General features: G+C 41.3%; 1 protein-coding gene across 4 annotated transcripts in view; it reads left to right on the forward strand.

The window, feature by feature from the left end:
- pias2 (protein inhibitor of activated STAT, 2) overlaps positions 1-14,071 on the forward strand; it is a 64,481-nt gene that overhangs the window by 37,555 nt on the left and 12,855 nt on the right. For all 4 annotated transcript variants that reach the window (XM_061673220.1, XM_061673219.1, XM_061673222.1 and 1 more), the window contains exons 6-10: positions 2,601-2,735; positions 2,820-2,925; positions 12,894-12,967; positions 13,257-13,417; positions 13,892-14,025. In XM_061673220.1, the coding sequence (XP_061529204.1) occupies positions 2,601-2,735; positions 2,820-2,925; positions 12,894-12,967; positions 13,257-13,417; positions 13,892-14,025 (610 nt within the window). The remainder of the gene's footprint in view (positions 1-2,600; positions 2,736-2,819; positions 2,926-12,893; positions 12,968-13,256; positions 13,418-13,891; positions 14,026-14,071) is intronic.

Consider the following 14,071-nt stretch of genomic DNA (forward strand, 5'->3'; position numbering starts at 1 on the left):
TCGGTCCTCATTTTCCTGGTCACACTTTGGCTCGAAAATGCACTGCAACGAAAAAACAATGGCGGCCTATGTTGAAATTATGTTTTTTTATTTTTTTTTAAATATATAACTCTGGACGTAATTATCGAAAGTTGTATCTTATTGTTATGTTACTCAAGTCGAAAGAGATCATATATACCAAGCATGTCATTGAAAACGGAGTTCACTTTGTTTTGAAAGTCTTGACTGTCTGTGAGCCCCCGAATGTATACACATGGACAAAATTGTTGGTACCGCTCTGTTAATGAAAGAAAAAACCCACGATTGTCACAGAATTAACTTGAATATGACAATGGTAATACATTTAAAAAAATGATAAATGAATCAATGAACATCATACATTGCTTTTTGGGCCCGTGCCCCTTCCTTTGGGACTGGTCGGGGCGCTTCGGTTGGGCTGGGGACCTCCCTGGATCCTCGGGGGTCCGTGACCCCCATGGGTTGGGTCCCCTGCTGGACAGGCTCGCTGGCTTGGCAGTGATGGGCACGGCAGTTCTTTGGAGTGGACTGAATCATTAGAATCCGTTCGTTAAATATTAGTTCAAAAGATTTGTTCACTGAATCATTCAGTTCTTTTTCACCAAATCATTCAAGTGCGTCCTCATTCAGTGAATTATCCATCCCTGAGGTTCACGTTCACTCAACACATTCACCGACTATCCGTTGTTGCCAAGTAAAGGCGGGGCGATTAAAAACAAAATAATAAGTTAAGCTACCTATTTCTTTCTCAGCAAGCTCTCGAACACTCGACTTCGGTTGTGACTCGTGAACATGCGTGCAGTGAGTTCAGCTACCGAACATCCTACCGCGTCCTCTTACGTCCAGCTAAGCTCTCGCTGGGCGCCGTCACTTTTCCCCACACACCAACACCCGAGTTGGTGTGTGAGGTTGAAAAGTTCCGACTAGATATAGTCGGGCTCGCCTCCACACACGACTTGGGCTCTGCTCAACCCTTCTAAGAGGACCTCCAGTCCTCTTAGAGGGGTTGGACTCTCTCCCACTCTGGAGTTGCCCACGGTGAGAGGCACCGAGTAGGTGTAGGTATACTTATTGCCCCCCGGCCTGTACATTGGGGTTCACCCCAGTGAACGAGAGGGTAGCCTCCCTCTGCCTTCGGGTCGGGGAACGGGTCCTGACTGTTGTTTGTGCCTATGCACCAAACAGCAGTTCAAAGTACCCACCCTTTTTTGGAGTCCTTAGAGGGGGTCCTGGAGAGCGCTCCCGCTGGGGACTCCATCGTTCTGCTGGGGGACTTAAATGCTCATGTGGGCAATGACAGTGAGACCTGGAAGGGCGTGATTGGGAGAGAGGTGACATTCCTCGTCCCTAGAGCCAGCTTCTGTAGCCGGGGATCGGATCGCCAAGGTCCCCGCCTTCGGCCACCGCTCAGCTCGCACTCCACCTGACCCCTATGGCCCCTCCCACAGGTGGTGAGCCCATGGGAAGACTTTTTTGAGCAATTAAGTAAAGTTTGACAATTTCCCACGGCACACCTGAAGATCACTCATGGCACACTGGTTGGGAATCACTGGTCTAGTGATGTCTATACATTATAGACTTCAGGCTGCAATTGACTACAAAGGATTTGCAACAAAGTATTAAAAAGTGAAAATGTAATTTAGTTTACATTTTTCCCATTACTTTTGGTCCTTTAAAAGGTCAGAGGCACATATACAAACTGTAGAAATAATTACACAGTTGTCCTGATTTGGATGTAAATAACTCTCAAATTAAACCTGAACCTCTGCAGTTAAAGGACTTCTTGCTTGTTTCATTTCAAATCCATTGTGGTGGTTTTAAGAGCCAAAAAGATGAGAATTGTAGCGATAACCCAATATTTATGGAGCTGACTCTAAGAGTTTACAGTGATGGGATGATCATGGCTGCCGGAATGATTCTCAGATAATAAAGACCTTGAAATAATGGTTGAAATCGGTGTAATAAATAGTTTCATATGAACACATGGTCGCGAGGCTCAATGATGATGTTGAGAACTCCAGGAGCGCATGGGACCATTTTTTTCCACATTTAATATTAGGATGACATCGTGTTGAATGAATTAGCTGGATTTTTGTTGGTCCCAATGAGTATTTGACTGCCATATACAGGGACATTTACCATGGGGACTTTGTTTTTTTTATTACTAAAGATAATACTGCTGTTTTGAATGTTTATATGTTTTATATATGTTGGGGGGGGGAAAGGTAAACACTTAAATTACAAACATAAAATTAATCCAAATAAATGTACCTCATGTATTGATGTATCATTTACATACTACTATTTACAGTGCTTATACTTTGATTTATTTTACCTGATTTAACTGCTTCCGTTATTTTTGCTCCTCCTTGTGGTTGGTGTGAGTGTACGCCTGCATGTGTATTCGTTGATCAATGCGTGCGTGTGGGTGTGAGGTGTTAGAATAACGGAAAGTGGCACTGATAAAGGTATTTTGCTTTGCATTCAGGAAGAAATATACTGAAGTACATTGTGCTGCCTTCATGTATGGAAGGGGCTATTCAAATAAAGTTTGGATTAATTTGCAAAATATATTTTTTTAGGGTTATGTACCACTCCCCAAAAATGGTGTGGAACAAAAGAGACCAGGAAAACCTCTAAACATTACCTCACTAGTGCGACTGTCCTCTGCAGTACCCAATCAGATTTCAGTGGCATGGGCACCTGAAATTGGAAAGGTAACAAACCTACTCAATTTGTAATGTTCCTTATAATATTGTCAATTAGACATGATGTTGGGACAAAATTTCTGATGTTTGCAGACCTACTCCATGTCTGTGTACCTAGTGAGGCAGGTAACATCCCCACTGCTCCTGCAGAGGCTGAGAATGAAGGGCATCAGAAACCCAGACCACTCCAGAGCACTAAGTAACTACACTGCATATTGCAATAGTCTCTTTCACACTGACTCAGTCTTGGGTCTCGTTAGAGATTTAACAGTGGAGCCAGCAATTATTTGCCTGTGTCTTTCAAACAGAACTCAACGCATTTGGACATTGACGTGGCTGCGTGCTCGTTCACACACCGTCATGGCTTCACAAAAACAGATGAGATGTGTGGCGATGTCCACGCTAGCGTCTGGTGTGACTTTTAAATTGCTTGTTGGACAGCGAAATTTGCTTTTATCTCGGGCTCGGCGATATGGCCCAGAATTCATATCGCTGTATAAATTGTTCTTCACAGTAACGGTATATATCAAGATATAAAACTCAGTGTAACCAAATTAACATTCAATTAATTATTTCTGAATGGGTTATAGTTCCTTAGAGAAGCGAAGTTGATCAAATAAAAACAATGAAAAAACAAATATAATGTAAACCTTTATTGTTCAGATCTCAAGTCCAAATTATGTCATCATTCTCTGGTGCAAATAAACAAATAATATTGCTGATATTTTAAACGAGTACAGTACAACAGGCTTTTTTAGTTGGTTTTCTACAGTGCAAACGAATGAAAATGTTAACAATTCACTTCAAGAACACAAAAATAAAGTGCATCGTAAACATTACATGCCTAAAAGGTTTTCGATCAATCAAATAGCAAATAAGGGTGAAAAGGTTTCCAAAAATGTCTTACTTCAAAAACAATAAACTAGATATTGTAAACAGTACTTCAAGTACAACAGGTTGTTTTCTGTAATACAAAATAGTCCAAATGTCAACAACTGCTCACTAAAAAAAAAAAAAATGAAGTGGATTTTGTAAACAGTACTTCAAGTCTAAGAGGTTTTCTATAATTCAAATGGTAAAAAGAGTGAAAAGGTTGTGTAGCATGTAGGTATGAAAAAAAACAACAATAATATTTACCGTAATTTCTCGTGTATAATGCGCACCCCCAAAGTTGACCTCAAAATTCTGGAAAACCCTTCTACCTATATATAATGCATTTTTACAATGCATAGTTTTGCTTCTACCCATATGATCAAAACATTAATTATTATCTGTATTTTGTTAGTTTTTTCAAAGAATTATTGTGCTTTGGTTGCGTGACTAGTTAATTTCAACTGCACTGGTTCCCGGGAGTCCACTGCAAAGTCAGTTTCCTTAAATGTCCAAAGTTTGTGTGTGATAGAGCAAAAAGGTGAGGATAAGCAAGGCTGTCAAAGCCTCCTACCTAACCAGCGGAAGGCGTTCGTTGAGTGAGCTTCATCAGCTCCCAGGCTGGTAAGAAGAAGAAGAAGAATCACTTTTTATTGTCATGAACATGCATGCATGCACACGAAATTTGTTCTCTGCATTTAACCCATCACAGTGAACACATACACATGTTAGTGGAACACACTGGAGCAGGGGGCAGCTGAAGCGCCCGGGGAGCATTTCAGGGTATCAGTGTCTTGCTCACACCACAGCCATGAGTCTTGTAAGTACTAAGTCTTGTTACTCGCCATCAAAGGGTTTCCCAAACTGCCAACTTCCTTTTCAACAGACTACGCGTCTCAAACTGCTCCTATTCTAGTGGTAGACGAGGACTGCAGCACATATCCAGCAAGTCATTGGAAGCGTGGTCAGAGTACTTCTCATTAAGATATTGGAGGATAGCCGTCTTTGTGTTTTGTCAGTATGACCCACTGACATATTCTTTCCCAGACAATGCATCTGTGAACGCCATTAGGGGGCTGAGGATCTAGGACTGCATCAGGGATCAGCCCTGAGCCCCTTCCTTTTTGCAATGGTGATGGATAAACTGACAGATGAGGTTAGACTGGAGTCCCCGTGTACCATGATGTTCGCCTCCAGTGAAAGCAGCAGCAGGTGGAGGAGCAGTTAGAAAGGTGGAGGCATGCACTGGTAAGGGAGAGAAATTAAGATTAGCCGAAGTAAGACAGCATGTGGGTGTTTATTTGATTTCGGGTACTTTTGATTTTTGTTTTTCTCATAAATAAAATGTCACAAAAACTATGTATACCTACCTTACCTTCATTGTCATCTTTCTGGGAGTCAGAATCTGTTCATGTCCATATATATTGGTTTAAGATTTGTTTTTAAATTTGGTCTTTTTGTCAGTTAGCCCAGAGAAATGTCATTACCGCCACAATGGCATATTGATTAAAAATTGATTAATCTTGTGATGGTAATGACATTTTCAAGTTTTTAGCTAACTGTGCTATGCTGGTAGAGTTATCTTAAATTTTTTCCTTCAGCTAGCTAGTCCCGTACAACATTTTTATATGATTATCAAGTTTTTACAGGAAAATCTTTAAACATAAAAACACGACAAGTCGTTTGGTAATGACATGCAATAAAAATATTATGTGACTTAAGGGTACAAATGAGGAAAAACTTACTCTTCCAGTTATCAAAATGTAAAAAATCTCTCTGTTTTAGCATGTGCTTGAGTGACAAAAAAAAGTGACTCAGGGAATTAGAAAAATAGATTTTGAATAAACTTTTTGAATCTGAAAATGGTCAATGTGGCGGTAATGACAGCAATTTTAATGGGCAGACATATTTTAGTAAAAATCAAAGACAGAATTTGAAATGTTTTATATATATGATGAGAAATCATGAATTCTATTATACTGTAAGGAATTTATGGTGAAGGTTACACTATTTTAGCATTTTTTAGTCGAAAGATAGAGCTTCATATATCTAAACCCTGTGCTAGGGACAGGGTGAAAACTGTAAAATACCATCATAAAACCTCTCATAAAATGTCAAAATATACTAATATTAACATGAAATTTTAGACAACACATAATTAGGCACAGCCACTGCTGATTATAGAAAAAATCTTTTTAAATATATTTTTTCTTTAAATTTTACATCAAGGACACAAAAAGGCCCGTAATCAAATAAACACCCATATACCGTGGGTACAGACAGTTTTCAGACCTCCTTAAATGTTTCACTCTTTCTTATATTGCAGCCATTTGTTAAAAGTTTTTTTTCTTCATTAATGTACACACAGCACCCCATTTGACAGAAAAAAACGTACTTGTTGAAATTTTTTGCTGATTTATTAAAAAAGAAAAACTGAAATATCACACAGCCGTAAGTATTCAGACCCTTTGCTGTGACACTCATATGTTTAACCCGGGTGCTGTCCATTTCTGCTGATCATCCTTAAAAGGGTTCTACACCTTCATTGGAGTCTAGCTGCGTTTGATTATACTGATTGGACTTGATTAGGAAAGCCACACCCCTGTCTATATAAAACCTTACAGCTCACAGTGCATGTCAGAATCATCTTTATTTGCCAAGTATGTCCAAAAAATACGCAAGGAATTTGTCTGCGGAAGTTGGAGTCGCTCTAGTAGGACAACATACAAGTCAATTGACAGAGAACACTTTTGAGACATAAAGACATTGGGAAAAACAGTCACTGAGCAATAAAGGGTTGCTAGTTATCTGGTAATGTCAGAGCAAATGAGAATCATGAGGTGAAAGGAACTGCCTGAAGAGCTCAGAGACAGAATTGTGGCAAGGCACAGATCTGGCCAAGGTTACAAAAAAAATCTGCTGCACTTAAGGTTCCTAAGAGCACTGTGGCCTCCATAATCCTGAAATGGAAGACGTTTGGGATGACCAGAACCCTTCCTAGAGCTGGCCGTCCGGCCAAACTGAGCAATCGGGGGAGAAAGAGCCTTGGTGAGAGAGGTCAAGAAGAACCCAAAGATCACTGTGGCTGAGCTCCAGAGATGCAGTCGGGAGATTGAAGAAAGTTCTAGAGAGTCAACAATCACTGCAGCCCTCCACCAGTCAGGACTTTATGGCAGAATGGCCCGACGGAAGCCTCTCCTCAGTGCAAGACACATGAAAGCCCGCATGGAGTTTGCTAAACAAAAAAAAACCTGAAGGACTCCAAGATGGTGAGAAATAAGATTCTCTGGTCTGATGAGACCAAGATAGAAATTGTTGGCCTTAATTATCAGTGGCATGTGTGGAGAAAACCAGGGAGACTGGTTGCAATCGAAGAAAAGATGAATGTGGCCAGGTATAGGGATATCCTGGATAAAAACCTTCTCCAGAGTGCTCAGAACCTCAGACTGGACCGAAGGTTCACCTTCAAAAAAAGACAATAACCCTAAGCACACAGCTCAAATACCGAAGGGGTGGCTTCAGAACAACTCGGTGACTGTTTTTGAATGGCCCAGCCAGGCCCTAAAACCCAATTGAGCATCTCTGGAAAGACCTGAAAATGGCTACCCACCAATGTTCACCATCCTACCTGACATACCTGGAGAGGATCTTCAAGGAGGAACGGCAGAGGATCCCCAAATCCAGGTGTGAAAAACCTATTGCATCATTCCCCAAAAGACTGATGGCTGTATTAGCTCAAAAGGGTCCTTCTACTCAATACTGAGCAAAGGGTCTGGATAATTATGGCTGTGGGATATTTCAGCTTTTCTTTTTTTAATAAATCTGCAAAGATTTCAACAATTCCTTCTTTTCCCTGTCAATATGGGGTGCTGTGTGTACATTGATGTGGACAAAAATTTTACTTAAATCATATGAGCAAATGGCTGCAATATAAAAAAAAAAAAAAGTGACAAATTTAAGGGGGGTCTGAAAACTTTCCGTACCTACTTTATGTGCATGAATGAGAGAGGTGAAGGGGAAAGAGTGGGGCTACAGGTAGAAGAGAAAGCGATTGTGGAGGACTTTAGATACTTGGGGTAAACAGTCCAGAGCAATTGTGAGTGTAGTGAGGAAATGAAGAAACAGGTCCAAGCAGGATGGAACGGGTGGAAGAAGGTATCAGGTGTGCAATGTGACAGAAGAATCTATGCGAGGAAGAAGGGCAGTTTTTTTTTTTTTTATAACCTGCCCTGTTTAGCTGCAGGGCCTAGGAGTCAAGCCAGGAGAAATGTGAATACTGGCCCGACTGGCTGGCAGACCACAGAGAAAAGAGGGCCAGCCCCTCCTCACCCTACAGCTAATTCCTCCACCACCACCGTCATCCCCCGGCGACCAGAACAGGGCACCGTAGGTGGGGCCCATCCAAAGCAGGAGGCGTCGACACCCTACTGTAGGCCCCAAGTCAGCCGGGGATCCCACACTGCCCGAGTGAGAGAGGGGCGATGACCACAACAGAGCACAGAGGGAGCGGGAAGAGGAGGACCCAGGCCCGGAGCGCAGCAGCACGGCCCCCAACCCTCCACCCAGAGACCCAGACGAGGCCCCCCGGAGTGGGACCAGCAGGCATCCCTCGGGCACCCAGGAACCGAGAGCAGCCCCGGGACCACTCTGTGTGACACTACGGCGTGCACAGGAGTCTAAAATGAGAAGATATGATTTGGTCACATTACATTAAATTTCTGTATGACATTCTTTACCAAGCAAACAAGAATCAAGCTTCAAGGTTCACCATTTTAATGAACGGTGACCAGTATTTCTTAAAAGTATCCATTTGGTGAGTACGTTTAGCAGAGATATGTTTTAGTGTTATATACTCTATGACAAGATTTTGCCATTTGCCATTGGTTAATGTTGATAGCTTGTTTATCTTTCCAGTTGAACCATTTTGTTTTTTTTGGCAATTGCTAGAATTACAAGTATTGGTTGAGCATGTTTATTTGGAAGATCTATACCTTTTAAATCACCCAATAGACAAAGGTTAGGAAAAAATAGAATCCGACAGTTCAAAACTGAGGAGAGATTCTGTGTAACTAGTGACCAGAAGTGCTGTACGGGCGTGTCATGCCAAAGAGCATGAAAATCAGTGTCTGGAGCATTTTCAGTAATATCAGTGCATATGTTTGATTTTTAATGGGCCATTTTATGCATACTATATTGCATAATGTGTGATCTATGGAGTACTTTGAACTGGATTAGCTGTAAATTGCTTTTTATTTTGTCATTGAGAATGTACAGCAGCTGAAATAAGTATTTAACACATCACCATTTTGCTCATAGGTGATTTTGATGTGAAAATTTCACCAGATGTTGGGAACACCCCAAGTAATCCATACATACAAAGAAAGTAGAACAAATAAGATCAGAAATTAAGATGTGTGTAATAATGTGAAATGACACAGGGAAAAAGTATTGAACACCCCAACTGGTATTTATTTAATATTTTGTACACAAGCCTTTGTTTTCAATGACAGCTTCAAGACACCTCCTGTATCAAGAAATTAGTCGCATGCATTGTGCTGGTGTGATTTTGGCCCTTTCCTCCACACAAGAAGTCTTAAAATCTTGAAGGTTCCGTGGGCTTCTTTGATGGACCTTGAGTTTCAGTTCTTTCCAGAAATTTTTGATTGGATTCAAGTCAGATGATTGGCTGGGCATCCTTGTGCTTATCTCTAAAAAAAAAAACTGACCCCAGCCGAGAGAAATTATGACATTGGTGACCGTGAACTGCTGGCAGTCAAGGTGGCTTTCGTGGAGTGGAGGCACTGGATAGAGGGGGCACATACTCCGTTTTTAGTATGGACAGATCACAAGAACTTGGAATATCTTAAATCTGGCAGTTAAGAGATTAACTGCGAGGCAGGCTAGATGGGCTCTGTTTTTCACTAGATTCAATTTCACGTTATCCTACCGACCTGGTTCCAAAAATGGTAAACCAGATGCTTTATCGTGCATTTTCTGCGCAGAGAATTCTTTGTCCAACCCTAAAACCATTTTGCCCAAGTCATGTTTCGTTTTTGCTTTTGTTTGGGACATTGAGACTGTGGTAAAGGAGGCTCTGAAGAACACTCTTAGCCCTGAAAATTGCTCTGAAAACCGGCTTTGTGTGATCATCAACCCTGTCACCGTGAAGCTTAGGCCCAAGGTCGATGCGAGTCCACCCTGCTTTTCACGTCAGCCTGCTCAAGCCCGCCCGGGAATCCCCTCTGGTCCCGCCTTCCAGGCCTCCTCCTCCCCCACGGTTCGTTCGATGGGGGCCTTGTCTTCACTGTGAGGTGGCTGTTGTCGTCTCGTCGGAGGGGGTTTCAATATCTGGTGGACTGGGAGGGCTACGGGCCTGAGGAACGTTCATGCGTGCCGTCTGCGTTTATCGTGGATGACTCGCTCATTCGGGACTACCACGTTGCGCATCCAGGGACTCCAGGGGGTGGGTACTGTCATGGGTGTGTGTTCCGGTTGTTGTTTTCCCCCCGTCTCGTACACATCTGCTCCTGAGAGCATCTTCACCGCCCGTGCCTCGTTCACCCTAATTACCCCTTGCGTCTAACCTCGTGTCTCATTCTTTCAAGTCGCCAGTTGGTTGTACCTTGTCGTCGCATTCCAGCGTTCCTTGTTTCCACGTCACAGACTCACAGTAAGACTAGACCCTGTTCCGATTATCGACCTCGCCTTTTTGCCTCATGTTTTTGGATACTGTTGCCTTTTTTGGATTGCCTGCCTGTTTACCGACCTCTGCCCGTATATTAAACCTCTCTTTTTGAAACTGTCCATTTGTTTTGGAGTCGTGCATTTTTGGGTCCTGTCCTCTGTTCCCTTCATGACCGATTGTCAAAATGTTGTTCGGCAAACTTTAAACGAGCTTTGACATGCTTTTTTTTTTTTTTCAGCAATGGGGTTTTGCGTGGTGAGCGTGCATACAGGCCATACAGGCGGAGTTTTTCTTGTGACATTCCCTGCTAATTCCAGGTCTTTTTGAAGCTCTCCACAGCTGGTCCTTGGCTCTTGGACAACTCTGTTGATTATTCTTTGTACTTCTCTGTCAGAAATCTTGCGAGGAGCATCTGATCGAGGCAAATTTATGGTGCTATGATTGGCTTTCCACATGCGTATTATGGCGCCAACCATGGTCACTGGAACATCCCCGCTAGTTATTTTCCACCGTAATTTGCAAATAAATTCTCTCAAAATCAGACAGTGATTTTCAGGATTCAAGTTGAGTTTTTAGGGCAAGTGACACCGTTTGAAATGTCACGGCAGTTTTGACGCATAGACTTGGAACACTCCTTAGAATTTTGGCCGGTAGTGCCTTATTAGTCTAGGCGTCCCTGGTAAAGCTACTGCTCCCGCGCCACGACCTCGGATAAGCGGTAGAAAATGGATGGAGGACCTTATTAGTTGATCGAGGCCTCGAAAATCCTCCATAACAAATAAATTCAGGGGAAAAAATTGTCACTTTAGAATATGACCTGTTCTTCAGCCCACACTGCTCTTCTCACACATAATGCTCCATTTGCGCTAGTTGAGTTTTAAGCAAGTGACACCGTATGAAACGTTACGGCACGATAATGATGTGTCGACTTGGAGAACTCCTCGGAATTTTGGCCTCCATGAGCTTATTGGTGGATATGTTTAACTGGAACTTGTCAGCCAATGAGAGAGGGGTTTCCCGAGTAGTCGATGGTTCAAGGAGATATGTTGAGAAATAATTAAGTTATACTGTTTTTGACCAGATTTTCTAATGGGGATATCACACAAAAACGTTACCCAAAAAGGCAACACAAAAAAACAACAACGGAATTTCTCTGAAACTCGTCATCTGATTTTTATTAATTTATTTAAATTCTTGGTGCGTTGCACTGAGGTTGAAGTGGCCATTCCAACCAGACTGAGCATTTAGACAGTTATTTTGGGGAAATCTGGTCACGTTGCTCCTACAACTACTGCCTCATCAACTTGTTGCACTCTCTTTACAATAGTCAGACAAGACAAAAAAGTAATTTTACTCAATAATAAATTATAAGCATTCACACATTATTCTAGTCGTAGTATTAGTATTATTCCACTGTTTTTTTGTCCATTAACTACTTCCACATTTTGTTCCGATTCACGCCATTCCAACTTCAACATATTACAAAAGTGTACGCGGTGTGCTTGTATTTTTCTCATATTCTCATCACTCATATTACCCAGATTTCTCACAATTCCATATTTTACACCCAAAGATTTCCCATTCATTTCCATTGAGACATTCAACAAAATGTTTCCACACGATTCCCATTCCAAATTCAAAACATTGAGCTCATTCAGATCTTCAAAACACATTCCTACATCCCCACATTCCCACATTCCTTTTTCACCCACATTTAACATTTTCCCACAGTAAAATGCCCACATTCTGCCATATTCTACTTTATTCCCTCCTCCTTCCACATTTCTTGACCGATTCAAACCACTCCGACTACAAAATATTTTATATCACAATTTTCACCCACATTTCACATTTCCCCGCTTTAAAATACCCACATTTTTACCACATTGAGACAAATTAAAATTTATTCCCTCCTGCTTCCACATTTCTTGACCAATTCCAACCCTTCTAATTTCAAACTGTTCAGCTCATTTCACTTCATTCCATATCATTCCCCATTATTCCATATCGTTTTATATAATTGAACATCATTCTAAATCATTCAATATGAGTCAATACTGTTCCACATGATTTTATTCAGCATTTCAGCATTCACATGCAATTTCTCCAGAAATTTCAGTCTAGTTAACAGTTATAATGCTGCTACTAAGAAAAAGAAGAAATGTATATCGTCCCTTCAAGGGACCCAAGAACACTTAATATTAAATACTTAGATGAATCTGGCAATGTTCGGGCAATGTAATAAAATATAAACCATTGGTTGTGAAAAACAGTTAATCTGACAATGTTCAGGCAATTTCATAAAATAGAAATCTTTGGTTGTGAAAACCAAACCAAAGTTGATGTGAGTTGATACTGTACATTAGTTAAGGTATTTAGCAGATTGTGTAAATGAACTCGCTCACCCTCCTCTCATCTCAAGTTATGCTACATGTAAACATACTAGACTGAGCTCGTTGGACTGCACAGGGCAGGTCAGTCTCAAGACAGGGCCGTTGTCGATGTTATTTATTGAGTGAGTTTGTTGAGTTGTAAACGAAGTATTTCACATCCACCCATCGTTCTGAATTTGAAAACATAAATTCTGTACTCTTTCCCTATCTATCATCAAGTAAAAGAGAAGCTGACTGCAGATCCAGACAGCGAAGTTGCTACAACAAGCCTTCGAGTCTCCCTCATGTGTCCGGTAAATATATCTGTGTGGAATGTTCACATCATTTCAAAGAAGGAAAATAAGACATTTCACAAAAACTCTTGGCTGTGGAGATTTGAAGATATATGCCACCGGGTGTCACCAATGCTTAACGAATTGTATGTATTTCAGTCCAGAAAGTAAAATTGTGGACTCCCTCAAAAAGTTTTCAAAATACATATCCATATAACAATTGTTGAAGGCAACAATTTAAGACGAATGTAATGTTTGGTGCAGTTATTTGACTTATTTGAGTTTGACCTTTTAATCATTTTTGCTCCAGTTGGGGAAGATGCGACTTACGGTTCCGTGCCGAGCGGTGACCTGCTCTCATCTGCAATGCTTCGATGCTGCACTCTACTTACAAATGAATGAAAAGAAACCGACCTGGATCTGTCCTGTCTGTGACAAGAAGGCCACATATGAAAGTCTCATCATTGATGGGTTGGTTCGCTTTCTACAGCAATGGCACAAGCATGCCTCCCTATCAACCAATATTGAATATTAATAGAGTACTATTGGTTTTATGCGTTTAGTAACTATTTAAAGTTACAGAGGATCCTCGGTTTCCAATAGAGTTCCATCTCTACGGTGGTGATGTATCCGAAATTTGAAAGTTATACTTGCAGTAAATATTTGTATGAAAAATACATGAATACAAAATGATCAATTGAAAAACAGTAGTAACGGGGCATATACCTTGTGCCGTGTGATGATTTGTTATCCTACTGCGCAAAGTAGCTCAGTACGCAACTTTCTTTCCCTCGAAACGTCATATGTGGGGGATGGTGTGGGGGGACCATCCACTGTAAACCGTGCACCCCCAGTACCGGGATTTCAACCCCCCCCCCTGCGCTTTAATTGACTTTGTCTTGATTGAATATTGGCCATTAAAATATATGTATTCTGTTTGTGTAGTTTATTCTTGGAGATCCTGAATGACTGTTCTGACGTGGATGAAATCAAGTTCCAGGAGGATGGTACTTGGTGTCCAATGAGACCAAAGAAAGAACCTGTCAAGGTCTCATCTCAGTTGATTACAAAAATCGAGTGTGAGTAAATTTTCTTCAAACTTAAGCAACATTCTAATTTACGAGC

Source organism: Phycodurus eques, chromosome 3, assembly GCF_024500275.1.
Source record: "Phycodurus eques isolate BA_2022a chromosome 3, UOR_Pequ_1.1, whole genome shotgun sequence".
In the NCBI taxonomy this organism is placed as follows: Eukaryota; Metazoa; Chordata; class Actinopteri; order Syngnathiformes; family Syngnathidae; genus Phycodurus; species Phycodurus eques.